We start from the raw sequence: 25,701 nt of genomic DNA on the forward strand, positions 1-25,701 counted from the left end.
ATGTCAACCTTTCCATAATATTTCTATTCATTCAGACTTGCTAATAAATCAGAATTCTACAATTACCAGCCAAGGTATGAGATTACATAGTACAGTTATATCAGCATCGATCCAAAATCACGACTCAGATTATAATTCTGAAAACGCAATGGCTACTTCAAAAGACCTACCACCATTAGACGTCGGATTCGGCAGTGTCTTCATGAAGAATCAGTTTCGGACCAAGCCCCAACATCCGCCGAACACAACCGATCTTACAGGGAAAGTCGCCCTCATTACTGGAGCTAACACCGGCCTGGGATATGAAGCTTCTAAGCAAATGCTTGCTCTTCGTCTATCTCATCTAATCATCGCTGTCCGAAGTCAAGCAAAGGGGGACGCAGCCGCCTCCAAACTTCGAAAATTGCACCCAAAAGCAAAAATCGAGGTCATGATCGTGGATATGAGCAAGTACAGTTCCATACAGGAGTTCGCTGAGCGCGTCGACAATACGCTGTCTCGACTGGATATTGCCATTCTCAACGCAGGTGTATTTAAGTTAAAATATACCACGGAACCTAGCACCGGCCACGAGCAAATTCTCCAGGTGAACTACCTGTCGACGATATTCCTTGCCATCCTGCTGCTCCCTATCCTCAAAAGGAAGTCTCTACCCGGAACCCCCGGCCGGCTTACAATTGTCAATGCGGCCTTGGCGCTCACAGCACCTCTACCAAAAGCCGACGGCCACAAATCCATCATAGCCGCTCTAGATGACCCAAAGTTCTTCGCCCCGAATACCGACAAGAACTACAATTTGTCCAAAGTCTTAGGCCAGGTGTTTACCTATAAGCTGAGCGAGTACGTATCTGCGGACGATGTAATTGTCAACTTAGTTTGTCCGGGTTTCGTCAAGGGCACCGAGCTTAGCCGGGACGTTACTATTATCCTAAAGCACGCGATGGCCCTATTTTCTGCCATAGCAGCGCGGACAGTCAAGGACGGTGCCTCGACATACTTGGATGCGGCTTTGGTCAAAGGGAAGGAGTCTCACTGTTCGTTCCTCATGAGCTGGAAGGTTTCACCGTAAGTGTTGATGATTATAAGCCCCTTTCTTATTTACTTAGGCACTAACTTAGTAATACTCTAGATTCAACTCCTTTCTGTATACCCCCGAAGGAAAGGATGTCGCAGACCAATTGTTTGATGAGACGATGAAAGAGTTAGAGTTCGCTAATGTTAGGGGCATTCTAGAATCAATGGGGGGTGCAACAGCATAGTGTTAAACGCTTGATTCTAGGGGTGAAGAGAAGGACAAGGCAGTTTGGATTTCTCATAAAGACTTATCATGTGTAAGATGTGGATCTTATTCACAGTTGTAATAATACTATATCTACCTACCAGTGTACTTTTTACCTACTAACTACCTAGCCTTAAGCGTTTACATGGTATGGAACTACTATGGCTTCTCTATAATCTCGACCTATATGTGTACCCAGCCTAGAGGTAGTGCTGAGATAGCTCTAAGATATATTCTTATATATTATAGTTCTACATAGGGAACAGTTACATTGATATCAAAACATTTCTCCCCTTATTCTCGAAAGCAAACATCCAACACAACAGTTGGCATATCCACGTGCGTTTCCGGTTTTTTTTATCACAGAGACTTAATAATAAGGCCGCAATCGCTAACTAACTGCATGAAGCCACATATAGTAATATCCATTGGATTGAAAAGTATTTAGGTAGGCAGCTACCGTAAGTTACCAGTGGGAGAATTCACCTTCAGCCATGGAAGCCACATCTAGTAAATAATCTTGCAGCCCAATCCTTTTATTTTCGAAATGGACCGGCCCACATCGATTCGGATTTGTGAACGCGGAAAATGGTATATCATCGGGATATACTTGATGGGCTATTTGCTGGCCCAGCAACTTGAGATAGTCAACACGACATCTTAGACAGTAGTCAGGAACAGAACCTCCTTCAGGAATAGTTAACGGGAGCTGTCCGTCACGGGTGAAGCGCGGGTCGTAGGGTCGTATTCTTATTTCGTGGCCACACTGCGGGTAGACGAGAAGAAAGCGGCACAAAGGGCAGTCTGGGCAGACGTTATCGTTATAACGAGTTCGAACCCAATCATCAATACCCCTGAAGCCGAAAAAGTGACCACAAGGCAAGACTGCCATAGGTTCCGATCGAGACGTGTCCTGGAGATCTCTCGAGCGAGGCGTTTTTGACGTTACATCTAATACGGTCTGAGATATGTGACAGGTTAAATATAGCTCAACGCGTCGCCCTGCGGAATCTAATCCATACTCGACGTAGTGGGCGATGTCACCAAATACAGATACATCGTCGTTAGTTATGACACGAACTTTGTCGAGCGCCTTCCGATATGCAGCGTAACTTATAGGTTTGGGCGGGTATGCTCGTACAATCCCTGGAGGTGGAGTATTGCGAACGCTGCTATAAATGTCTTCTGTTACCCCCGGAGGAAGATGGGCATTGCATGACTCAGGATCTATAGTTTCTCCTTCCTCCAGCGTATTATGAATATCGTAGAAGCCTCTCGGCGTACAAGCTTCACCTCTAGGCATTATTGCGAGAGTAAGTTTGATGACGTAGACACGTAAACCCAAGTTTTAGGCCAGGTCAAGATTGCTTGACGAATAAAACAGGCCACGGAAGTTGAGATATAGCTAGAGGAAGACTTAAAGAAGTGAAAAAGGGGATTCTTGATATGAGACAAGGCCTTTTTGAACTATCTTGAACAATTGCTTATAATACCTCATAAAGGAAACAAAACTCGCATCCGATTACAATAGGCTTGTTAAGAAAACAAAAAGGGTGATCCTTTAGAGGTTTCATATGCTATAAAGCCTTTATTTGTCTACTACCCAGTCCAACGAGTTAGGTCATATAATGGTATCTTCTATGAAAGAATCTTCAAGGAGAGCTTTGGTTACTCGGGGAATATATACACGCTGCGCACTGCTTTACGGACTAATGGCTTTCTTGATCAAAGCCTTTCTCGGAAAATAGAAAAGCGAAAAAGCAAATTTGAAGATACTTTTTGGGGCTTTAGTTTAAATATCCATGTTTTAAGGGAAGCACAATGATCATAAACATGAAAGATGTCGTTATTGTTTTTTGTATGGCAGAATTAATAGCTTAACCGTAGCATCTCTGAGAACTTCCAATGGTGCCTCGTACGACGGGGGCTTTTGCTTCCTCGCGCATCGTATCTCGTTCAGTATCACAATGTAAATACCGAGCGTAAGATTTTCTTCGGTATATTCTTAAGCTTCATGGAGCTAATATTTCCTTATTATTGGCTGATACGAGGCCCACACATATGCATGTTGACCATCAACCTTGAAAATATTGGCTATGCAATGGCTGTGCTCAGTAGGTGCCCAACATAAGCCTTGCCAGGCTTCCAGCTCCAAGATATATAGACTCTCCATAACTTGAACATATTTAATTCTTAATTTTAATATTTTTCATGAATATAGATGAAAATTACCGGGCATGTTACTTCCATCGCTTTCATCATGTCATTTGGATTCTCAGTCGGCGACATCCTGGCAGGCGCGGAACTGGCATATAAGCTTTGTAAATCTCTATCGGACACTAAGGGGGCTTCGAGTGATTATCAAGAGCTCATTGCACATCTTAATATAGTTCATAAGGTTCTAATCGAAGTCGACAAACTTCAAGGGGCAAATCAGTTTGCACAGGCAACTATTAATGCCATCCTTTTCACGGTTAATTCCACAAATGAGGCGATCGAGACATTTCTTACTCAATATGAGACTTATGAAGAGAGTCTACGGCAGGGCGGTTCGGGTAACATTTTTAAAGATGTCTATAAGAAGGGGAAATGGGCTACTCAGATGCCTGATAAGGTGACACCCACTCTAATATATGGAATATTGGCTTAGTACTTATCTAGGTATGGATTAGGTTCGAGATCTGAAGGGAACACTGTCCACTCTACTAGCAGCTATTAATTGCCTCGTATCTATGGCCTGTTACTATAAGTATATTTACCGTCCCATCGTCATTAGGAGCTTTCTAATAGAAATGACAGTGCTGGTTATGATGCTACTCGTATGGCAATGTTAGATCCAGATTGGCGCCCCCATGGTACAAACTGGGGGAAAGACATTGAACTTACGGCTAGAATATGTGTTGACTCTTACAACCCAACCAAGTGTCCCGGCTTTGATGAACAGGATGCTCCAGAATCCTTTTTCCGGCCTGGTCAGATTTTTTCAGCCCAGATCACCTCTTCTTTGCAGGAAAGGAATGATCGGGGGAGATACGAAAGCTTCAACCCTAGAAAACCTCCCAGACCGGAAAATATGGAGGATGCAGTCAAGAAACTTGCCCAAATTCGAAATCTCCCCTTAGAGAGAATGGTTCAATACTGTGACGATATACCGCACGATTCTAGTCAAGTTATCTGTTTGCTTTGTAGAATCAAACTTCGGGCGCAAGATGCCCGGCAAGATGCCACACCATGTCCTAAAGACTATTGGGCTGGCAACCATTTTCGCATCATTCATTGGGAATATTATTTCTCAATGCGACCATTGGATGCTTCTAAATATTTAATGTCGGACCTGAAAGGATTGATACTCCCTGAGAATCGTACGAGGCCTATTCTAGGATCAACCTTCTCGAAAGAGACATGGATAGATTTGACCCATATATCAGATGTCACACCAATCGAGACAGAATTCGCGGTCACCAATAAGATTAATTGTACATCCGTAAGTTGGCACTATCTGACAGGCCCAGTCCTTATTCGGCGGTTTGTAGTTGTCCGTCAAGGAGTGGGCAAATGTCTCTGTCTTGGAATCCACACGTAAGTGAACGAAACTCCCTGCTAAGATTGGTTCTCAGTTTGCGCGATGACTCTTAGCTGAAACTCCTGTAACACATAGATACTCTCGTAGGGGTTGTGGAGATCAGTCAGATCAAGAGCTGTTTGGAATTCTTCATTCGAGTGAAGAGTCACCTCCCCATATGACCAACGAAACAGGGATGATACTTGCCCCCATACGGATGAAATCTGATCACCCATCGAAAGCACTTCCACGAACTGCAAGGATACACTATGGTCGTGTGTATGAGATCCCTCATAATCTACCAGTGGAGTCAATTGGGTTAGTCCATGATGCTTCTATGGAAGTACTACATGACCAATTCGAGGCAAACATGCCTACGAGAAGATATAAGAGAGGCGGTACAACGCACAACCAGATTCCTCACCATCTACCATCAGAGTTTATTGAGCCAATTCAAAGTATCTCTACAGACATACTTTGTGACCAATTGGAAGAAAACATTTCTACAAGAAGAGATGAGAGAGACAGTACAACTCACAACCAAATTCCTCAATCACAAATAGAGGCAGCAAACTTGGATACGGCTAAGGCAATCCGCGAGGACATTGCTACTGTACTAGGCTCTAAGATGTCTCCAGCTGATTACCTGTCGCCTCGTAGAAAGTAAATCTTGTTCTAAAGGACTTTAACTCTTCACTTTACATGTAAATTTAATAAATTATGTTAGCCAATTTCAATCAATGTATTTACGGCCCCCCGAAATAAAAAGTCCACCTGAAATTTCTTTATATACAATATAAATAGGTATCCTGTATCTTAGAAACCCCACGATTTCGGTACATACACTATAGCTTTTGTAGGATTTCAACCGAGATAGCGTTAAGTAGCTTCTCAACATATGGGAGATCACGGGCACCCAGAGCAAGTCACCTGTGAGCCCGCTCCATTGAAATTGCAGCTTCCACCAACACAGTTCAACACACATACGGAACAGTCCGGATAGTAGTCCGCTATAGCACATCCATAACCGCTTTTCGCTGGGAGACAATTGCTACATGGTGTTATTTGTCAGTCATACAACTAGGTGGAAACCATATTTATTCTTACTCTGCGAAGGATGCCCGGACGAATGTAGCAGTAATGAGAAGATAGAGTCTCATGATATAAGTCTGACTTTGCAGCTGTTGCTCGTGTTTAAGAACTAAGGTGGTTTAATAGACTGATGGTGGGAATATTAAAAAAAAAAAAGGAAAGCTTATAGGGTATCTGACTTGCCTAGGAGGCAGATCACGGAATACCAAAAGACGGAGTATTTATAACCCTGAAATTTATATAGTTTACTAAATAATGGTACAGTAATTCACACGTGTGATGTTCAACGTGGCTCTTTTGTTCTCGGACGGCGCTGAACGATCAAATACCACCTGCCATACTAGTATTCGGTAACCCAAATACTGCCATTTAACTTTACCAACAATGCGGCTTGAAGGATCGGTTTTAATCATACCTACCTGCATTTGATTATGTTTATGACGATCGTCTTGTAGACTGTCTACCTGCTTCTACTGAAGCAAGAGTACTTTGGGTCTTGGAAATTATAATTCGCGTAGAAAAACTGACACAGAAACAATATTATTATATTCATTTCGGGGACTAGTGCACGCTATTTATGTACAATCTCGTGTGTTGCTAGTCGCATTCGTCTTAGAAAATGGCCAAGGCATTTGGCGGAGATCCAACAAGCCCAGGAATATTCAAGGGTGCCGATGTAAGAAGGAAGCTATATCGTCCCGAAGCCTTGCAGTGCTCAGAAAGCGCCTTGAGATCCCAGAGTTCGCCGATTGACATACCGAACATCGAGAGCAACCAAGGATGGAGAACTGAAAGCAATGTGAGCGAAGTTCCTGTTATGATCAAGAATGATACACGTATATGAAGCTTTAATAATATTGCAGATTTGTGTAAACTTACATAGGTCCATTGGGCTACCCACCGTCCCATCCTCTTTCAGGGGCATCAGAGCCTCAAAGCCCCAGGAATCACCCGCCACAGCAGCGAAGTGCTTATTCCACAGCCATTTGGCAGTTTCGAGGACACCATGTAGGCCGGCAATTGTCCCGTTTTGTAATTTTGCAAAGTCTTCAGGACGCGGTGCCTGTAGTATCTCAGTGAGCCCCGTACGGACTATGAGAACATCGCCTTGCCGGAACTCGATGCCTTGATCCTTAGCTACAGCCTCGATCTCTTCAACCGTGATACGATGGCCGTCAACGGGGTTGAAGACCGCTTGCTGCCCAGTTTTCCCCTCTGCCCTGGCACGCTTTTCCGCCCACTCCTTAAAGTCGATGAGAACACCCCTCGTCACCAGTCCACCCGCCGCATGCCAGTGGTCTAATGTAGGTGTGGTGTTTGCAGAGGTATGTGACGCGGCAAGTGCCTCCTTATTAACAGCAATGCCGTTATAAGCCAGCCCGGATGGCTGATGATGCCAATGGATGAGACTATCCCACTGACTACTCAGTTGCGTGTTGAAATGGATCTCGTCATCCCAACCTATCCCTCCAGATAATCCCGCTTCCTGTAAAGTCATTTGCTTATGTACGGGGGCCATTCTCCCCGGCACCGGGAAAGTCATAGCATTGAGAGGCCAACTACGTGGCTTCGTATAAGCTGAATCCATAATCCATAGCTTACCTAAATATGGCGACGTAGTAAATATTAACTTACTTTAAGGAGATGGATATGCCATCTCGCGCCTCTCTGAAAGCGGCCTTTGTAACAGACGGCGTCACGAGGTTTAAAGTGCCCAAAAGGTCTTTCTTGCCGTCCTTGTCAAAGGTGCCCCAGGCGCATCCTTGGGGCATATCTGGGACTTTAGGGAGGTCATCGAAATCCGGCACGTTTATAGCATCCATCTTTTCGAACAGTGCGTATAATTCTTAATAATCGAACGACTTTATGTGGCATGGAGTTACAATGGCTATGTGCTACGATGTCATAAATGTATTTTGGGCAGTTGATGGTACGATATATATCAACGTGCGCAACAATTGCCATTATATTAGTGTTGCTGTCGCTTAGTGTGGGCTCCCCCCTCATGTGCGTGGCCGAGTAGGATTTGAGATATATCCCAGCTAGTCTTATATGATATTACTAGGATCTTTCTTACCGCAGCTTTTTTTTAGACCATCCATGAATTTGCGGAGTATTCAGATTTCGTCTATGGGGTCCTAAGATATGTATAGCCTGGCCTTGCTAACTCCAACGTGTAATACGAATACGAATTCTCTATCCTACGCGAATACGCTAACGTCCATGTATTATTCGGGGTTATGATTCAGCATCTCGTGAGGGGTAGTCAAGAAAGGTGGCCAGAACATCTCACCAAGAGTGTGCAAACATCCATCAAAGCTATCCCTTGGCCCACCCTTTGTTCTTAACTCCTATAAGTTAAATCCAATAGGTTGAAGATTGATCATTCATACGTACATAGGCTATTGCGTTTATTACTGTTAGTGTGTATAGGCTACAGATGGTCTGTTTCCCTTGCATGGGCTGATATAGCTTAGGTATTGTACAATAAGTTAGTTGATCGGCTAATTAGGGTATGTCGTTCATTGAGCTCAACTTCCCTAGTTGAACTAAAAATAGAAGGGCTGGGATAAAAATATATATAAAATACCTTACGTCGGCGAGCTGGTCGTTCTATTGCATTCGGATTCACCTATTTCATACAAAAAGGTCTTCTCTGACGAGACGACGAGCTCCTCTCAACAGAAAATAAGGCACACTGGTATAATTATTACTTAGGGCGTTCTTTATAATGGAGGAATTTGCTCGCATTCAGGAGAAGTACAGCGCGGAAGCCCAAAAGCGTATCCGACCTGAAGGCGCTGCCCAGTTTCAGACACTGGCACAGAGCGACTCCGATCAGTTGCGTCACCTCGCTGACGATTTCTGGGCTGACCATGCTGCCTTAGACGCGCTACCGTCGCCCCTTAAGCCTGGATACTCTCCTAAGTTTCTCATAGCAGGTGCAGGAATAGGCGGCATCGGGGCAGCAGTCCGACTTATCGAGGCTGGCTTCTCAGCGGATCAGATTCGTATTATAGAGACGGCTGGCGGTATCGGTGGAACGTGGTATTGGAATAGGTATCCGGGTCTACATTGCGACGTCGAATCTTACGTTTACCTGCCACTGTTGGAGGAGACAGGATTCGTACCCTCTCAGAAATACTCCTCTGGAGTTGAGATCAGGAATTATCTACAGCAGGTTGTGAAGAAGTGGAATCTCGAGGATAAGATTTTGTTCAGGTCTAAACTCGACAAGATTGAATGGGATGACAATGCTCGCTTATGGAATTGCGACATCACTACTGGAAGGGGACTAAGGGGTGACGAAAAGACGACTTTTCAGGCAAAGGCAGAATTTGTTTGGGTAACTGCTGGGTTACTCAGTAAGCCCCAAGTACCAAAACTCTCCGGCGTCGGGATCGAGGGGTTTAAGGGGGATGTTTTCCACACAGCGCGGTGGAACTACGACGTCACCGGCGGTACACAGGACGAAGTGTTCCCAGACTTGTCAAAGTTGAAAGATAAAAGGGTGGGTGTTGTTGGAACCGGTGCGACAGCGATTCAAGTAGTGCCATGTCTGGCCGAATATGCAAAGGAGTTATATGTGTTCCAGCGTACCCCCGCCGCGGTTTACGGTCGTGGCCAGAAACCGACCGACCCGGAAGAATGGAAGAAGATCGCTGGCCAGCCCGGTTGGCACGAGGCTCGCCGGCAGAATTTGGCAGAAAATATATCCAACTGTGCTCCGCCTGGTACCCCGGACTTGGTCGACGACGAGTGGTCTCGACAGGTTGCTTACGCGGGCCTAATCGGTGATCCTGAATTTGCGTTTGTGTCTCCAGAGAAGATACCTGAGGTTATCGGTCAATTTCTAGCTCGAGATGCGCCAAATGCAGCGCGGCTACGAGCACGGATCGCCGAGATCGTTAAGGATAAAGAGACAGCCGAGAAGCTTACGCCGTGGTATCCAGTTTGGTGCAAGCGGCCGACTTTCAGCGACACGTACTTGCAATCCTTCAACAAGCCTAATGTTCACCTGGTCGACACGGACGGCAAGGGGGTCGACAGCGTAACGCCGGAGGGCCTTGTCGCTAACGGCGAAGAGATCCCCCTCGATGTCATCGTGTTCAGCACGGGGTATCGCGGACCAGGTGCAGACGGAGCAGACCCATCGATTCACGCCGGCCTCGAGGTGCGTGGCCGTGGTGGAAAGACCGTTGCGGAGTCTTGGGCAGACAAAGGCATGGCCACGCTTCACGGCTACGCGAACCACGGTTTCCCAAATCTATTCTGGCTTTCCCCCCTGCAGTCCGGCGCCAGCGTTAACCACTCACACGTGCTCGATGTGCAGTGTAAGCTGGTCTCATACGTCGCGGCCGCGGCTCACCAGAAAGCAGGCGGTCTGGACAAGGGTGGGGTCACGGTGGAGGTCGAAGAGGCCGCGCAGGAGGCCTGGAGCATGAAGATCATGCAGGGGGCGGCTCGGTTCGCGACCGTGACGGTCTGCACACCGAGCTATATCAACAACGAAGGGAAGGCAGTCGATCCGACGGCTAGCCTCGAGGAGCAGATGAAGCGGGCACGAGCGTCGCCTTATAGCGCGGGTCTTGTTGAGTATATTCGGGAGTTGCAAGAATGGCGCGATGAAGGCAACTTGAGGGGTATTGAAGTCATCGCCTCGTGAACACAATACGATTTGGAAGATGGTAAAGTAGAAGTATTTTACTACAACGTATAACTATTGCTTGTTTCGGGGTACGAATCAGCACAGCGCTACCTAGTGTATACTTGTTAGCTGTATCAATAAGGAAACCCATGTCAGGAGCCTCTGTTGTAGGTGAGCGAGCCCGATAGAGGAAATAGACAAGGCCTGTAAAAATGATCTTCACTCTCATATCTCTAGGTACCTAAGGTATATAAACACATCGGAAGGCTTTCTTTAAAGCTAAGAGACTCGTTAATCATTAACTACCTACCTAGGTAGTGTCATAACATAAGAGCATAGGTGATTGTCTTTTTCATTAGTTCAATGTATCCCCTGACACCACCCTTAGGTGTTTTTACACCCAACTAAGACCAGCTCTAAGTTTCGATACAATCTACTAATCTTCATACGCCTCCTCGTACTCCTCTTGGTACTCCTCCCGAGCCTCTTCGAGCTCTTCGAAATCGCTACTGCTGGCGTCGGAGTCTTGCGCCTTCGCGAGAGCTTCCTCGTAATCTTCACGGGCGGAACGTACAGATTCTCGGTCGCTAGCATCCACATACTCACCCTCTGCGTTGTACATTGGTTCATAGACCGGCTCGTAAACAGGGGCGGGAGGTGGAGCTGCGTAGACCGGAGCCGGAGCTATAGCCGGAGCGGCTTGATGACGTTCATCATCTGAGTCATCTGTACGGATGTTAGCATGATAATTCACATAAGGAGCCAATATGCGACTGAAGGGCGCTACGGTCAAAGGGGCTTACCGAGGGCGTTGGCTATTAATGCGCCGCCGATAGCACCTACAGCTAGACCACCGGCAGCACCCATCAAGAGGCCACTATTGTCCTTTTTCTTCTTCTTCTTCTCTTCGCTTCCTTGCCTATTGTAATCTTCTTCCGGGCGATTCCCATAGCTTTGACCTCCGTGGCCATATCCATATCCGCCCTGTTCACCGTAGCCTCCATGAGAGCTATAACCGCGCGAATCTTGGGGATAACCCGGTGCGTCGTGGGATGAATAATTAGTTTCACCGTGAGATCCCGATCCTCTGTCACCTTCGGTTTGGCCGCCTCCAGCATGGTAACCTGGGGCTTCCCATTGCGAACGGCCGGTTGCCTGCTCGTAGTAATACCAACGTTGATACTGCTGGTCAAATTGCGGTGTCCAGCCGGCCGGGATTGGCGGCTTATCCGATGGTGGCGAATAAGTAGGGCCGGCACCCGGAGCAGGCGGCGGGGGGCTGCTATAATTACCAGGCGGAGGAGTATTATAGTTGCTTCCGTACTGAGGCGGGTAGCCACTAGCACCACCGGATTGAGGGTTCGGCGGGTTCGGCGGATATGGCTCTCGGCCGTGGCTGGTGCCGTATTGCTGAGAAGGAGGAGGGTAATTTTGATGGCCTAAGATGGCGGTTAGTATTATCGAATTTGAATCTACCTAGGTTGAATACTTATAAACGAGAGTATAGAGGCTAGTGAAGAATGAGAGATGAATAGAAGCCAACTTACTTGGATATGCTTCCCGCTCCCGCGGCTTTTCGGAACCGCCCAGGTTTAGCTCGTCAAGCTTACTGGTTAACTTATTAAAAAAAGACATCGTGTTAATATTTTTTCTCCTTTGCTGATGGGTTTATCTTGTTCCTTGCTAGGAAGATGGGGGTAGATATATTCTACCTTTGGGTTGATGATGTGCGAGACAACCGGGAACAACTGTGTGTTAGTCAACCAATCGCCTTCTTGCCGTGAGATATGTCTAGGTAGGTAGATATATCTGGAACTGATCAGACGGCTAGGCAGTCTAATAATCTGCAAGCTTATGGCGCATTTCAGAGGTTTGTAATGGAAATGACTGGGTCTTAATCCTTGTTTGGTTGAAACTTGTAGCACACTTTAATACACAGACGAAGATTTAATGATGTACATACCTACCTACCTATATTGTGCGCTCAGGTAGTAAAGTCATATAAGTGATTTAGGGGCTGCGATCCCCTGTTGCGGTTGCTCCCGGTTTATGAGTACCTAGGAGGCCTAACAATTAGTGCCTTAGGTACCTAAGGTACCTATATTTTAGTGTTGAAAATGGTTAGCCGCATAGACGCCGCGACGGGCGGCCTCCTTTTTGCCCCTCAATAGCCCCTCCTTCCACCCCGCCAAGACTATAGTCTTCCCTTCCGTGTTACCACACCACCATCAGCGTGCACCATCACTGCCGTGTTACCCGTCAGCCCTATGTAAATCCCTTATCGAGTTATCGAGATCCTTAAATCCTTCTCCTATTTTATCATTTCTCAGCCCCAAATCTCACATCCCACATCTTCAGGACCCACACAGAATCATAGGATAGATACCGACTTCCAACGTTGTCTGCTTGTTCTACATCCCGATATTTCTTGACCATAGGTTCTTCCTCAAACAAGTAGTAAACCACACCACCCATCAACCAATCCTAATCTCTCATTTTTTAATCACCTTGTAAAATGTCTGGTTGGGGTCACGACCAAAATTACGGCGGAGGATACGGCGGAGGATACGGCGGAGGAGGAGGGGGAGGATATAACCAACCTCCTCATCAAGGATATAATCAGCCTCATCAGGGGTATAATCAACCACCTCAGGGGTATAATCAACCTCCTCAAGGACCTCCTCAAGGATACAACCAGCCTCCTCAAGGGTATAATCAGTATGGTCCGCCTTCTGGTCCTCCGGGTCATAATCAATATGGGGCTCCTCCCGGTCCGCCTCCCCAGCAACATGGCTACAACCAATATGCCCCTCCGTCTGGACCTCCGCCTACTCAGCAGCACGGGTATCAACAGCATTCCTCGTATAACCAAGGATCCAACCGCTACCCGCCGCCTTCCTATCCCCCACCGCACGGGTTAGATCCGTATGGGTATCCCGCTCATTCCGGTGGCCCTCCCGTTCAAGGTTACGGAGGCCAGCACCGAGCCGGCCCTCCTCCGCCAAGTGCTCCACAGCAATTCGGTCATGGTGCACCTAATGGTTATACTTTCCAGTATTCCAATTGTACCGGTAAACGTAAGGCACTATTGATCGGCATCAACTATTTTGGCCAGAAGGGTGAACTACGTGGTTGCATCAACGATACCAAGAACGTCTCCCAGTTTCTTATACAGCGCTACAACTATAAGAGAGAGGATATGATAATCTTGACTGACGACCAACAAGACCCTATCATGGTGCCGACCAAGACAAACATACTTCGAGCTATGGAATGGCTTGTTTCCGGTGCTCGTCCTAACGATGCATTGTTCTTACATTATTCAGGTCATGGCGGACAGACAAAAGACCAAGGTAAGATAGTCTTAAAGCAACCCCAAACATGAATAAATTGTTCATTTTAAATCGCAGATGGCGACGAGGAAGACGGCTATGACGAGGTTATTTACCCTGTCGACTACGAAACCGCCGGCCACATTGTCGATGATCAACTTCATCATGTAGTCGTCAAGCCTCTTCAAGCAGGTGTGAGGCTAACGTCAATCTTTGACTCATGTCACTCCGGTTCGGTTTTAGATTTACCATACATCTACTCAACCAAGGGTGTTCTAAAGGAGCCGAATCTCGCAGCCGAAGCTGGGCAAGGGCTGCTTAAGGCATTCTCCTCCTACGCCCAGGGCGATGCAGCAGGAGCTGCCAGCGCCATCTTTGGTTTTGCCAAAACTGCGTTCAGGGGAGATGACGGGTATAAAAAGACAATCGAAACCAAGGTAAGGAATACCCAAAGACTATAATCTTCTGAGTAAAGTCGTGAAACAAGTACTAACTATTAGGTTTATAGACCTCGCCCGCAGACGTCATCATGTGGTCCGGCAGCAAGGATGATCAGACATCGTAAGTCACAGTATAGTCGAAATTCAACAATTGCGTGGGTAATTAACAGTAACGTAGTGCGGACGCTACCATTGCATCTCAGGCAACTGGGGCGATGTCTTATGCTTTTATCACAGCTCTTACGCAGGACCCTAAACAAAGTTACGTGGAACTACTCAACAGCATTCGTGACGTGCTAGAAACCAAGTATTCCCAAAAGCCACAGTTGTCTTGCAGCCACCCTCTCGGTGAGTTCCTCGAACCCCATGAATCAAATTACGTACTGACTTTTACAGATACAAGTATCCTATTCGTTATGTGAGCTGCTGGAAATAGGATATGTGTTGGACGAGTTCGGCTTGACGTTGAGCATGCAAGCGGAAATTTAGCAGCAGGCTGTCCGAAAATGAAACTAAAATGCATAGCAAAGTGTGATTTATAAAATTTACCTGCTTAAGTCACATCCTGAAGTTAGAGGGTTTATCTCGAATCACTTTGATACAGCCGTTGTCTGAAGTTGTGGTGAGAAAAAGCTTAGGAAGTATCATCAAAAAGCCATTTTTTTTAGCACAAGCTCAAAACTTATGGGGACTTAATCGCAAGGTCTTTACTTAGAGGTAAGTAGTAGGTAGAGGTCATCCTCGATATGAAAGTTCTTGCTCCATATTCCTCTACTGTTATATTGCACATACCTCTTTAAACTTCTCAATCAATAGATATTTCTATCGTGACTAATAGGGCTTAATCACATGTATATAGCTACCACGAAGAAAGCCGACAGTCCGCAATCTAATAGTAGAAAAACGTGATAGGTTTCGCGGGTTTTAAAAACAATTGATACGAGCACGGATGCAACCTCTACTAAGACACCACTAAGAGTCCTAGAGGATCTCTTGCATAATCGTGATGAGCTCATCCAAGCCACAAAGAGTGGTATGTTTAGGTACCTAAAGCTACCAGATCTTACCAATGTTGACCTAGATCAAGGTTATTATATTCTTAATAACTCTTTCTCTTAGTAATTCTAGCATTATATCTACCGTCCTTAAGACTACTGACCTCGGACATTTCGAGCACCAAGAACACCGAAAATGCCGACCACACCGACGGGAGCTATAGTAAAGTTTCCTCTCCGAAAAGTAGTAGCTTTTCTTAATTAAAGGTCATCTTCGCGGTACCGAAGGAGGGCATACCAAAATTTAGACGGCTATTCCTACTCACAATAACACATTCTGATTCATACCATAGCGGGGTAGGGGGGGTACGTAGAACTGTCTTATATTTAAGAACTGTTCCTTATAATTCATTCAAATTATAACAGCTACCCCGTTCTTTATTATAAGAATAATTCTCAAAAGGAAAACGGTTTTTTAATAAAGAACGTTTCTTAAAAGATAGGTTCGAAAAGTGCTAAAAAAGTTAAAAAATTAAAAAAGTTAAAAAACGTAATCTTTAAACTTAAAGTTTTTACATTAATTTCATAGCAAGGTTTAAAATTTTAACGGTTAAATTAATAAAATAAAGTGGTTAATTTTATTAAATTATTTTGAAAATTTAATTATTTTTAAACTTTATAACCTTTACTTTAATAATATTATTTTATTAAAAAAAAACTTAAAAAAAATTAATAAAAACGATTCTTAAAAAAGAAACGGTTTTTTAAAGGGAACAATTTTATACGTATCGAACAGCGATAGTAAATTTTTAAAAACCAAACCTTACTATTCTTAGATTTCAGTTAATAAAAAGTTGGGCATTAAAAGAACGTTCTTTAATAAGGAACCGTTTTCCATAAAGAACCTGTCAGATTATCCACTTGACCAAAAGGTAACTTGTAATATCATAAAATGTCATTACTTATTATATGCGACAGAACCGTTTTCTAAAACCCCCCATTTCTGCTATGGTATCTATTCATGTCTAGACCTACATAGTACAGGCTAATATGAGGGCACCCCTGCGGTGCGCCACAATAGCCCGAGTTTTCGAAGGTAATATGGTGCTGCCGGGGAATGGCGCGTAACGCGCCATTCCCCGGCAGCGGCACCTAGAAACCTCGAATATCGACCTTTACAAAAATAAAAATAAAAAATAAAAAAAAGAAAGGAGGGAAAACGTATAGGATTCGAACCTAAGCTTCTATAAAGATAGGTATGTATTTTGAGAAAAAGATGAAAGTGGGGACATGGAAAAGCACGTGGATAATTCCACTTATTTCGGGGATGCACCGAATCAAAATGCTTAAAAAACGCCGCACGGACGAACTTCCTCTTTCGAAAAAAGGTCCCCAAGACAATATCCCTCGTAAACTCGGGCAAATGAAGATCAAAGGCAAGGATTATGTACCTATGCGACCCATGGCTTGACCCCATAGGAGCAGGCAGCTACGTAGAGGTGTTACTTAGACGTAAGTTGCTCGAATATATAATCCTTTGAAAATATTATTTCTCTATGCTCTCTTCTTGGTCTTTCGGTGCGCATATATATTCTGTGCATAATCGGAATCACAGTGTCTTGTGTTATAAGTTTAGTTACAGACCTACCATGGCCGACGGAAATATCGAGACTAGCTTCCAAGCATCTATTGATGCTGGCAAGATTCACGGTGCTATCATATGCGCTACCGATGCCGAAGGCAACTTCACCTTCAAAAAGACAATAGGAGAGCGTACATTGCTATCTGGCGAGAAGCGACCTCACAAGCTTGACGATGTGCTATTCCTTGCTTCAGCCACTAAGCTGATCACCACCATCGCTGCTTTACAGTGTGTAGAGGATGGGCTTCTATCACTTGCTGGCGACCTTTCATCCATTGCGCCCGACCTTGCCACAAAACAGGTCCTCACCGGATTCTCCGAAGATGGCGAGACGCCTCTGCTTGAGCCACAAATCCGCCCTATTACACTTGAGATGTTACTAACTCACAGCTCTGGTCTCGCCTACCATTTCCTCAATCCCCTCATAGCTCGCTGGCGCGAGAAGTCCCGCGCGGAAACCAAAGCTTCCGATGAAAGCGGCAAGAAGACGGTCGAAGAGTTATTCGATTATCCGTTAAGCTTTCAACCTGGTTCTGGCTGGCTCTACGGATCGGGGCTCGACTGGACTGGCCGTATTGTGGAGCGTGTGACTGGCAAGACGCTGCTCGAACGTATGCAGGAGCGCATTTTTAGCCCACTCGGGATTTCAGACGCCCAGTTCTACCCGGTGACTCGAGAGGACCTACGCGCGCGCCTTGTCGATTTAAACCCCGATGACCCAGAGGCTCTTGGTCGCGCCGTGCTAGGCGGTGGCGGCGACATGAGCAAGAATTCCAAGGGCGACTTTGGAGGCCACGGTTTATTCATGACAGGTCCAGATTATGTCAAAGTACTACATTCCCTACTAGCCAATGACGGAAAGATCCTCAAACCGGAAACGGTTAACGACATGTTCGAACACCATCTAAGTCCGGAAGCCACCGAGAGCCATCGAGCCGCGCTGGTCAGCCCTATGGGCGTCTTTTTCCGTGTCGGCACTACAGTTGACGCGTTATCTGGACACGGGTTGGGCGGCCTGCTCACATTGCAAGACGTCGATGGCTGGTATGGCGATCATACTCTCACCTGGGGAGGCGGTATGACCTTTGTCTGGTTCATTGATCGTAAGAACAACCTGTGCGGTATAGGCGCTATTCAGGCCACGGTCGCCTTAGACGCTGATGCTATGGAATCGCTGAAGCAAACCTTCCGCCATGACATCTATCGCAAACGCGCCGCTTGGAAGAAGGAGCAAGCATTTTGATGTAAAAGTTTCACCCTTTCGTTCGATCGGTGCGTACTAGGTTAGGTACTCTATAAAATCCGCTTCAAGTATGTAGCGTATTGTCCAACATTCCTCACTCGATTTGACGGTGTACATCATCATGGCTCGCAGACGTAAGCCTTGAATATGACCATGTCTAAAGAGACTGATATAAAACTCACGATGTCTACATATCTACAGTGGCACGCCAATTATCTGTTTAGTATTGAAAGTTTTTCCAGTAAAAAAGGGGTAGGTATGCCTTTACTCTTCAGCTTACGTAGAAATTGAAGCAGTTAGTGACGAATAAATATAAAGATACTATACATATGCCTATCTCATGATACGATAGAGAGTTCAACCACATCGCGCAGGATAATATAAACCAGAAGTGGATCGAAGAGCCTAGGAATTGAATCTTTGATATATATTGGACTATCGAAACTGTATAAGGAATATATAAGTTATTCGCGTCAAGACATTAGGATTGAGACTATAGAGTTTCACTAAGGTTATGATGTTTCGGCTTCGGCCTCGATGTATTTGAGACTGAAAGCCAGCCTGTTTATACATGATCTAAGCCATATCAACATTCATCCTAAACACCTATATTTACTTGGTCAGTTGACATGATCAGGTATAACACAGTAGAAACTTACCCAAAGCAGTTGCAATAGCTTCCCCCACTCCCTTCGCTGAGCTAGGATTCTGGCCGGTGATCAACTTCCCAGAAACACACACTGTCGGAGCCCATAACTCAGACGCCTTCTGGAAGTTAGCACCTCCCTCCTTTATTTTATCTTCCAGCATAAATGGCATATTCTTGGACATATCCGTAGCATTTTCCTCTGCATTGGTGAAGGCGCTAACATCTTTGCCCTTTAGGATATTCTCTCCGTTGGGGAGTATGACATTTACGAATGCAGCGGGGCCGTGACAAACCGCGGCTGTGACCTTACCCTTAGCCCAGAACTCGTTCACGAGGGCGATCGAGTCCTTGTCCGTTGCGAGGTCAAACATAGGGCCGTGTCCACCTGGGTAGAAGATGGCGTCGAACTCATCAGCACGGCCTAGGAAGTCTGAGATCTTAGCGGTGTTCTCCCAGAGAGACTTTTTGTTGTTGAAGAAATCGGTTGAAGACGAGTCGTCTTGGATCCATGGTTGTAATGAGTTTGGGTCTAGGGGTGCGACGCCGCCTTTTGGCGAGACGACTACGATCTCACACTTTTTCGACAGGATTTCGTATGGATGGGCAAACTCAGGCTAGTATCCAAAACGTTAACTTGTGTTTAGTACTATGAGACGAGCGTTGCTTGGTTAGCCGTATACCCAAAGCAAGGTAACATACCAAGTACCATCCAGTCTTCTGAACCGGATTTCCAGCGGAATCTAGGATCTCCCCATAGGAGGTTAAGACAACAAGGACTTTCGGTGCCATGATAGGTGGGATGATATGGGATTGAGTATTAAATTGATAGAGCTGGAAAATAAAGTATCTTGCGATTTACGTCTGAGAACTCTGACAGTCAAGATTTGATAGAAATATTTAGGGCTCTTATAGACACAGTTATTTAATCATAAATCTGGATATGATTAATCATGATATCAACACAAGTGCAGCTATTTAACTCTGCCACGGAAAGTCGTACGCCGCTTAACCCTTTTATAGCTCTATAGCGTATGAATTCGGCTGCCTTGACGTCAGAGGGCTCTAGTGTTTAGATATCAAGCCCGAGAAGATATTACATATGCCTATCCTAGGTAGGTTAGATAAAAACGGGCAACATAGGTACCTATTTAACCACCAATTAGGCCACTAATGTTACATTTTAGTCAATTTTAGATATTTACAGATCCCCCAACGTCTTCACATGTATTTTGTGAAGCTATCTCTGAACGCTTCGTCTGATACACCTTGATCTAAGAGTATCGTTTAAATTCTCGGGGAGTATGCTATAAACGGCTACGTCCTATCCCATTGCATCATACCAGATAGATTGAGGATAATGATATGGCGAGGGTATGTTAGAGCGCCCTAATGCTTGCACTAACTGTTGTTAGTCTCATATAAAATGAAGTAACGTCTCAAATGTAGAGGTTGCGTTAGTCTGCTATAAGAATAACATGCCATATTACATAATATACTATTACATTAGGTACCTACATGTATTGACTTGATGTTGTAAATTTATAAAGAGAGTACCTCATAAAATACAGATCCAGCATGAAGCCCCTTTATTTTCTTTTCATAAACTTATAAATATATATCTTTGTACCAAGCCCACGTGTATAAGTCTTCCTCAATTTTATTGTTGCGTATTCGTAGATTCGCCCTCGAGCACCTCACCTGATTCCTACCTATACATGCATGTACACACGTATCTGCGTACCTACCTCCATACCTAGGTAGGTACATATCTAAGTGCACGTTGGTAAATGGCGATTGGGCTTTAGCGGAGTCTTGGGTAGCTTTGGGCGCCAATGGGCACGACCTAACAACCTATAGTCCACTAAAATAGCCCCTCGTCACCCCTCGTCACCCCTCACATCTCCTCGCTAACTTTATAATCAGCCAAAGAAATCGTTAGATGAGATATAATGTACCCCAGTACCTGAGATGTCCAAGATGTTACCCCTCCTCCCCCTCCTCCCCCTCCTCCCCCTCCATCTCTTCCCGATTTGTGTTTCCTCAAACTCTCCGCTATCACCCGGCTGGTCTTCAATGCGTTGTCATCATCAATATCAACATCAACATCAACATCAAACACCATCTCTTTTTATCCTTACATTATCTCCCTTCACCCCTGACAACTATTTCATCAACGTCTTCTTCGTCAGTCTAGCATCGCTCATTCTTGACGCTACTAACTCTTGAACGAAGCTCACATCATCGTAAGCTATTGTATTACGACGCCACCTGCCATTCAATACATATTATTGATCCATCTTTCTGCCTCGACTCATCTTTCTTATCCCCCTTGCTCTTCTACGGTATCAGATCTCTTTCAGGGGCTTAGTTTCATTGACACTGACCGCTTGTCCACCGCTCATCGAGTATCAAAGCAAAGGTTCTAAACCGAAACAAAAAGGACTTTGTTGCCCATCCTCGAAGTGATTGTTTTGAACCTTATCATTGCCCAAGAATTTCTACCGCCACTCAGTATTTAGCATAGTCAATATAAGATAGAATTCTCGCAGTTCTTACTTTACTACAAACGCTTCTCTACTTACCTCCATACTCTATTTCTTGACCAACACTCTCATCTCTTCGGATACGGCTATTTTACTTGCACTTTACGACAAGCAACAACTTCGGTACATCAACTTTAACCACTTTAAAGGCGCGGTGAATACCTACCCTTAGTCTTTAAGTTAACTACTAAACATATCTAACCCTATACTTATAGAAGATGACTTACTCGCAACCAAACATGCAGACCGGCGATGACCTGGCTGCGCTATTCTCTCGTAACCTAACATTACAACCTCAACCTCCCCAAGAAACACCGAGAGCGCAAGAGCCAGAAATAACATATTCCATCTCCCAACACTACCACCATTCTGGTCATATCGCCCACCAAGACGACTCACAAGCGGAACTCCAAAGGCGATCATCAGAGCCGCCACAAACACAGCAGTTTTCTGTAGAGGCCATTCTAAACTCATTTGGTATCGATGATACTGCGCTCTCTGCGGCGCAAATGCAGCTCTTCAAGATAGCTGAGGACAATCAAAAATTGCGTTTGATCGAGCTATGGCGAATCTGCCCCCCTACTAGTTCCCATGAGAACCCAGCCGTTGCTTGGACTAGCACAACAGTGGAACAAGAACAGCTCCTCGCTCAACTGCGCTACGAGAGAAGAATGGCCGAAGAGCAGCAGAAGAATACCATGATGTCTATGGATGGTACACCCCTAACGCCAGTTCAGACCGGAGACGGACGATGGGTCGCCACAAGCGACGTGGAACCCTACATGATGTCTGGCTACGAAGCTTTAGCTCGACGCGAATACGAAGAGTCCGCAAGGCAACAATATGAGGAGGCCATGGAAAGGCCTAAAGACGTTTACAGCCATTTTGGTACCGCTATTGGTGGTCCCAACTACCGTCCAGCGACGGACCCCGTCTACGATAATGACTGGATGAGAAAGCAGCAATCCATGGAGAACCAATACGGAGTTTTTCAACAGATGGATGACATGCACCTATAGTGCCACTTTGAATGTATATATCCTTCGTTAGGTTAGCTCAGAACAGATCAGCATAGTTTACTTTGATTAGGTAGATACTACGCAGGGAGACCAGCAGATATCGTACGTGGGAGGCAAAGGGGACATTATGGACTCACAGAGAATTGCACACGGGCGAGGGTATCCAGATTGGACTGCACATATTTCAATTCATGTCAAGGGACGGAGTTGAGGATATCTCCCCTTTCATAGCCTTTATATCTCTCTTTCCTGTCCTCTTATTTGCATAGTGTATGGCTAACCATTCTTGACTTCCAGAGTCACTCGGAAAGTTCAACTTACTACTCAAGGTATGTGTGTATCCCGCCCCAAAACTATAGCACACATGTATATCTATACGTCCTCTTTCTTCTTGCCCTGGTAGATTCCCTTTCTCTCTCTGTCATTGTGCTTTTGGGACACTCAAATTCGATAAGAGTAATGACCCGCTAGCCCCTATTTCTTTTGCTTAGCTTTTTCGGTCGATTACTGTTTCATACTATCCGATAAATATATAGGTAATTCAAATAGAAATGAAACTACTTTTAACCCTATTATTATATTGTTCCAGATTGATATGTAGATGTCGTGTCGAATCATGATCTCAACCACATTGTAAAAATGATCTAAATGCCGAATAAGCGCCAGCTTAACCTAATGTTTACCAAGCTGTTCAAAATACGATTTGTTAGGTCTAAATGAGCAACTCCTATCATAGAAACTTTGGTCTTGATAAGTGTTAAGATGCTTTTAAGACCTAGGAGTGTGTAACGGCTCTCGTCTCCTATCACCGGACTGAAAAATCTTGAGCACGTATTTTCTAAATGGGATAGATTCACTTTTATGATCCGCTACACGGGTTGTTACATACACCACGGTGTTGGGAGGACACGTTTATATATACGCCAACCCCGTCATACGCGCAAAAGCATCCAAGACTCCTCAGCCCCTTCCGCCGATCCGCCCCTACTTCCCAAGTCCCGTTTCTAGCGTTTCTTGTTCCTCTTCTTGGCCTTGTTGCTCTGCTGCGCTTGGCTGCCCGTGACCTTTGGCTTATTGGGTAGGTCCTCGACGCTAGTCCCTAGGAGCTCGAAGTCTTCGGCGGAATCCGTGGAGGGTGTTCGCTGCGGCTGGTCGGATGAGGAGTCGTCTGCGAGATCATCCGCGCCTTGCCTCTCGTCATCCTCGTCAACTTGATCGTCTGGCTCGTCGGTGGATTTTCGGGAGCCGAAGACTCGGCCTAGAGTGGCTGAGTAGGCCCAGAGAGGAAGCTTGACGAGTGCGGTATCCTTGACTGTAGGCTGGGGAAATTCGTTGAGCTGTTATATATATGGGTTAGCTAGCGGGCCCACGAGAAGGATGGATGGATTGATTAGACTTACGTCAAGAAGGAATTCCTCTACATTGCCGTCTGCGTCCTCTTGCTCGAGGTACACGTCGCCAAGAGAGTCGACCACTAGGACTTTACCATTCTCAGCCACGACACGTTTCTTAGGGCCCGTTGGGCCGGTTCCTTGAGTTTGCGGTATTGGTGTTGCGCTTCCACTCGCCTGCTGCCCGGGTCGTCCCCTACCGCGTGGCTGGCGTCTCCCTCCCTTGGACGATTCTTTGCGCTGGTCCCGCTCCTGTAGCCGTCGCTGCTTGCGGTTCATTGCCATAGGGGGTTGTTGGTCATCGCCTGCCGGTGGTGCTTGAGGAGGCGGAGTAGCAGTGGTGGGTGTGTCGACACCTGGGATTTCAAGGTTGTCACCCCAAGCGGCCTGCCTCGCGAAGTTGATATACCGCTCGACGAATTCGCGTTGCCGTTTCCAGCTCATATACAGGGCTATGTAGTGGAAGCCACCGCCACCCACGAGCAGGCATCCGAATAGCACGGTACCCAGCCCCGGTCGGTAACGGCTGTAGTAATATTCAGTGCCCTTCCATACGGGGAATCCGTTCGACATGAAGTGATCATAACGGGCACGACCAGATCCTCGGAGAATGTTGGTAATGATGGACAGACGGGCTTGACGGTCGCCGGCGGCTTTCACAGCGGCGTTAATTTCGGACTGTGTAGGCTGTTTCGTGACATGGACGCCGGGGTTCTTCCCTTTGCCCTTTGACTTGGCCTGCTTAGCACGTTCGGCCGATAGCTGCTGCTTGACTTTATCTGGATGAAGCTCACGAGACTTCTTGCGGTAGGCCTTGTTGATCTCGTCTTGGGTAGCGCGCGGTGAGACACCAAGGAAGTCGTAGAAGGTGACATTGGCGCCCTCGTACTGGGAGATCTCGTCGCGCAAGCGGAAGATCTCGCGATCCTCCTTCGTCCACGCTGCAGTCAACGGGGTAAGGAGGGCCAAGAGACCTACGGAAAGGATAGAGAACCTCATCGTCGCATATAAATTCCGACCGGAGAGTAGCTCCGGGGAGGGCTGAGAGAGGGCAATGGGTGAAGTTGAGAGTGAATTATTTTTACCAATTAAATAGTAGTTAGATGCCGGATGGTTACGGCTTGCCGCAGTGTGTGGTTTGGCGCATCAATTACGTCGTTCGTGATACGCGAACTGAAGTTTGCTAAGTTTTGGTAAATGTTATTTGGTGGAAATTTTTATTTTTTTTATTATTATTCTTTTTTTTTTGGACCCATGTCAATTGCAAGGTGTCGACAATGTGGTGGGGCCTAAAGGGAATTCTAATCGTTTAATCGTAGCATTATGTAATATCGCTTTTGCCTACCTACCTAACCTAGGTACCTAACGGATGAATACCTACCTCCTGACCTTAGGTAATTATCCGCCACATCTCAAATGTCCGTATGTACTAACAGATACGTACCTCGAAGCCCGTATTCTCTCCTTTCAACGAAAGGAACAGAACTTCATGCCACCATGATATTGATATTTCGTTTCTCCATAACGACATACTACATGAATGAAGAATGGTATTGACTTAGCTTTCATATAAGTGCCTAAATAGGTATTCATGCTAAACGATTGGTGATCCCTACACGATACTAATATGTCAAATCGCAACCCCTTTATCAAGCGACAGCAAGCTCCGACTTCTTTATACACTAAACTACCCATTCTTCTACTATTAAAGTAAACTGGGCGGCGAGTATTCGATAGAGGTAGGGAACACGTAAATAGATTTCTTGCTAGCCCTCGCTAATCTAAGAGTGAGGTCGCCATATCTCCATGTATTATCAATCTCTCTCCATCGTCTCAGCGTTGCTTTCTTAAGATTTGGGGATATCT

The 25,701-nt window shown here is 45.7% G+C and overlaps 11 protein-coding genes across 11 annotated transcripts; 6 read left to right on the top strand and 5 right to left on the bottom strand.

Moving 5' to 3' along the window:
* Positions 1–148: 148 nt before the first annotated feature.
* Positions 149–1,259, top strand: F4813DRAFT_387144 (NAD(P)-binding protein; the record flags this gene model as incomplete). The annotated part of the gene is made up of 2 exons (XM_049246525.1): positions 149–1,065; positions 1,130–1,259. 2 exons carry the CDS (start codon positions 149–151, stop codon positions 1,257–1,259), a joined length of 1,047 nt encoding a protein of 348 aa, XP_049102246.1.
* Positions 1,260–1,745: 486 nt separating this feature from the next.
* Positions 1,746–2,661, bottom strand: F4813DRAFT_401221 (uncharacterized protein; the record flags this gene model as incomplete). Its single annotated transcript, XM_049248376.1, has 1 exon — positions 1,746–2,661. Exon 1 carries the CDS (start codon positions 2,580–2,582, stop codon positions 1,746–1,748), a length of 837 nt encoding a protein of 278 aa, XP_049102247.1. The 5' UTR covers positions 2,583–2,661.
* An 804-nt stretch (positions 2,662–3,465) lies between these two features.
* F4813DRAFT_351563 (uncharacterized protein) lies at positions 3,466–5,613 on the top strand. The gene is made up of 4 exons (XM_049242420.1): positions 3,466–3,893; positions 3,952–4,028; positions 4,079–4,858; positions 4,938–5,613. The coding sequence occupies exons 1-4, from the start codon at positions 3,501–3,503 to the stop codon at positions 5,506–5,508; spliced, it is 1,821 nt and encodes a 606-aa protein (XP_049102248.1). The 5' UTR covers positions 3,466–3,500; the 3' UTR covers positions 5,509–5,613.
* Positions 5,614–6,489: 876 nt separating this feature from the next.
* F4813DRAFT_351568 (putative cyclase-domain-containing protein) lies at positions 6,490–7,908 on the bottom strand. Its single transcript, XM_049242421.1, has 3 exons — positions 7,569–7,908; positions 6,813–7,492; positions 6,490–6,721 (listed from the first exon to the last, which is right to left on the bottom strand). The coding sequence occupies exons 1-3, from the start codon at positions 7,754–7,756 to the stop codon at positions 6,546–6,548; spliced, it is 1,044 nt and encodes a 347-aa protein (XP_049102249.1). The 5' UTR covers positions 7,757–7,908; the 3' UTR covers positions 6,490–6,545.
* A 113-nt stretch (positions 7,909–8,021) lies between these two features.
* F4813DRAFT_319321 (FAD/NAD(P)-binding domain-containing protein) lies at positions 8,022–10,959 on the top strand. The gene has a single exon (XM_049240971.1). The coding sequence runs from the start codon at positions 8,665–8,667 to the stop codon at positions 10,597–10,599; it is 1,935 nt and encodes a 644-aa protein (XP_049102250.1). The 5' UTR covers positions 8,022–8,664; the 3' UTR covers positions 10,600–10,959.
* F4813DRAFT_401223 (uncharacterized protein) lies at positions 10,908–12,216 on the bottom strand (the record flags this gene model as incomplete). Its single annotated transcript, XM_049248377.1, has 3 exons — positions 10,908–11,307; positions 11,385–12,020; positions 12,129–12,216. The coding sequence occupies 3 exons, from the start codon at positions 12,214–12,216 to the stop codon at positions 11,018–11,020; spliced, it is 1,014 nt and encodes a 337-aa protein (XP_049102251.1). The 3' UTR covers positions 10,908–11,017.
* A 598-nt stretch (positions 12,217–12,814) lies between these two features.
* F4813DRAFT_319362 (caspase domain-containing protein) lies at positions 12,815–14,905 on the top strand. Its single transcript, XM_049240972.1, has 4 exons — positions 12,815–13,934; positions 13,992–14,350; positions 14,422–14,474; positions 14,532–14,905. The coding sequence occupies exons 1-4, from the start codon at positions 13,097–13,099 to the stop codon at positions 14,773–14,775; spliced, it is 1,494 nt and encodes a 497-aa protein (XP_049102252.1). The 5' UTR covers positions 12,815–13,096; the 3' UTR covers positions 14,776–14,905.
* Positions 14,906–16,997: 2,092 nt separating this feature from the next.
* On the top strand, positions 16,998–18,233 carry F4813DRAFT_387151 (putative transesterase; the record flags this gene model as incomplete). The annotated part of the gene is made up of 1 exon (XM_049246526.1): positions 16,998–18,233. The coding sequence occupies one exon, from the start codon at positions 16,998–17,000 to the stop codon at positions 18,231–18,233; it is 1,236 nt and encodes a 411-aa protein (XP_049102253.1).
* A 299-nt stretch (positions 18,234–18,532) lies between these two features.
* Positions 18,533–19,960, bottom strand: F4813DRAFT_319408 (ThiJ/PfpI family protein). Its single transcript, XM_049240973.1, has 3 exons — positions 19,582–19,960; positions 18,893–19,496; positions 18,533–18,839 (listed from the first exon to the last, which is right to left on the bottom strand). Exons 1-3 carry the CDS (start codon positions 19,669–19,671, stop codon positions 18,832–18,834), a joined length of 702 nt encoding a protein of 233 aa, XP_049102254.1. The 5' UTR covers positions 19,672–19,960; the 3' UTR covers positions 18,533–18,831.
* A 1,370-nt stretch (positions 19,961–21,330) lies between these two features.
* F4813DRAFT_319455 (uncharacterized protein) lies at positions 21,331–23,023 on the top strand. The gene is made up of 3 exons (XM_049240974.1): positions 21,331–21,548; positions 21,641–22,457; positions 22,515–23,023. The coding sequence occupies exon 2, from the start codon at positions 21,644–21,646 to the stop codon at positions 22,442–22,444; it is 801 nt and encodes a 266-aa protein (XP_049102255.1). The 5' UTR covers positions 21,331–21,548; positions 21,641–21,643; the 3' UTR covers positions 22,445–22,457; positions 22,515–23,023.
* A 2-nt stretch (positions 23,024–23,025) lies between these two features.
* On the bottom strand, positions 23,026–25,145 carry F4813DRAFT_351589 (uncharacterized protein). Its single transcript, XM_049242422.1, has 2 exons — positions 23,845–25,145; positions 23,026–23,781 (listed from the first exon to the last, which is right to left on the bottom strand). The coding sequence occupies exons 1-2, from the start codon at positions 24,832–24,834 to the stop codon at positions 23,449–23,451; spliced, it is 1,323 nt and encodes a 440-aa protein (XP_049102256.1). The 5' UTR covers positions 24,835–25,145; the 3' UTR covers positions 23,026–23,448.
* Positions 25,146–25,701: the final 556 nt, after the last annotated feature.

Source organism: Daldinia decipiens (assembly GCF_022478715.1).
Source record: "Daldinia decipiens strain CBS 113046 unplaced genomic scaffold F4813scaffold_7, whole genome shotgun sequence".
NCBI lineage: Eukaryota > Fungi > Ascomycota > Sordariomycetes > Xylariales > Hypoxylaceae > Daldinia > Daldinia decipiens.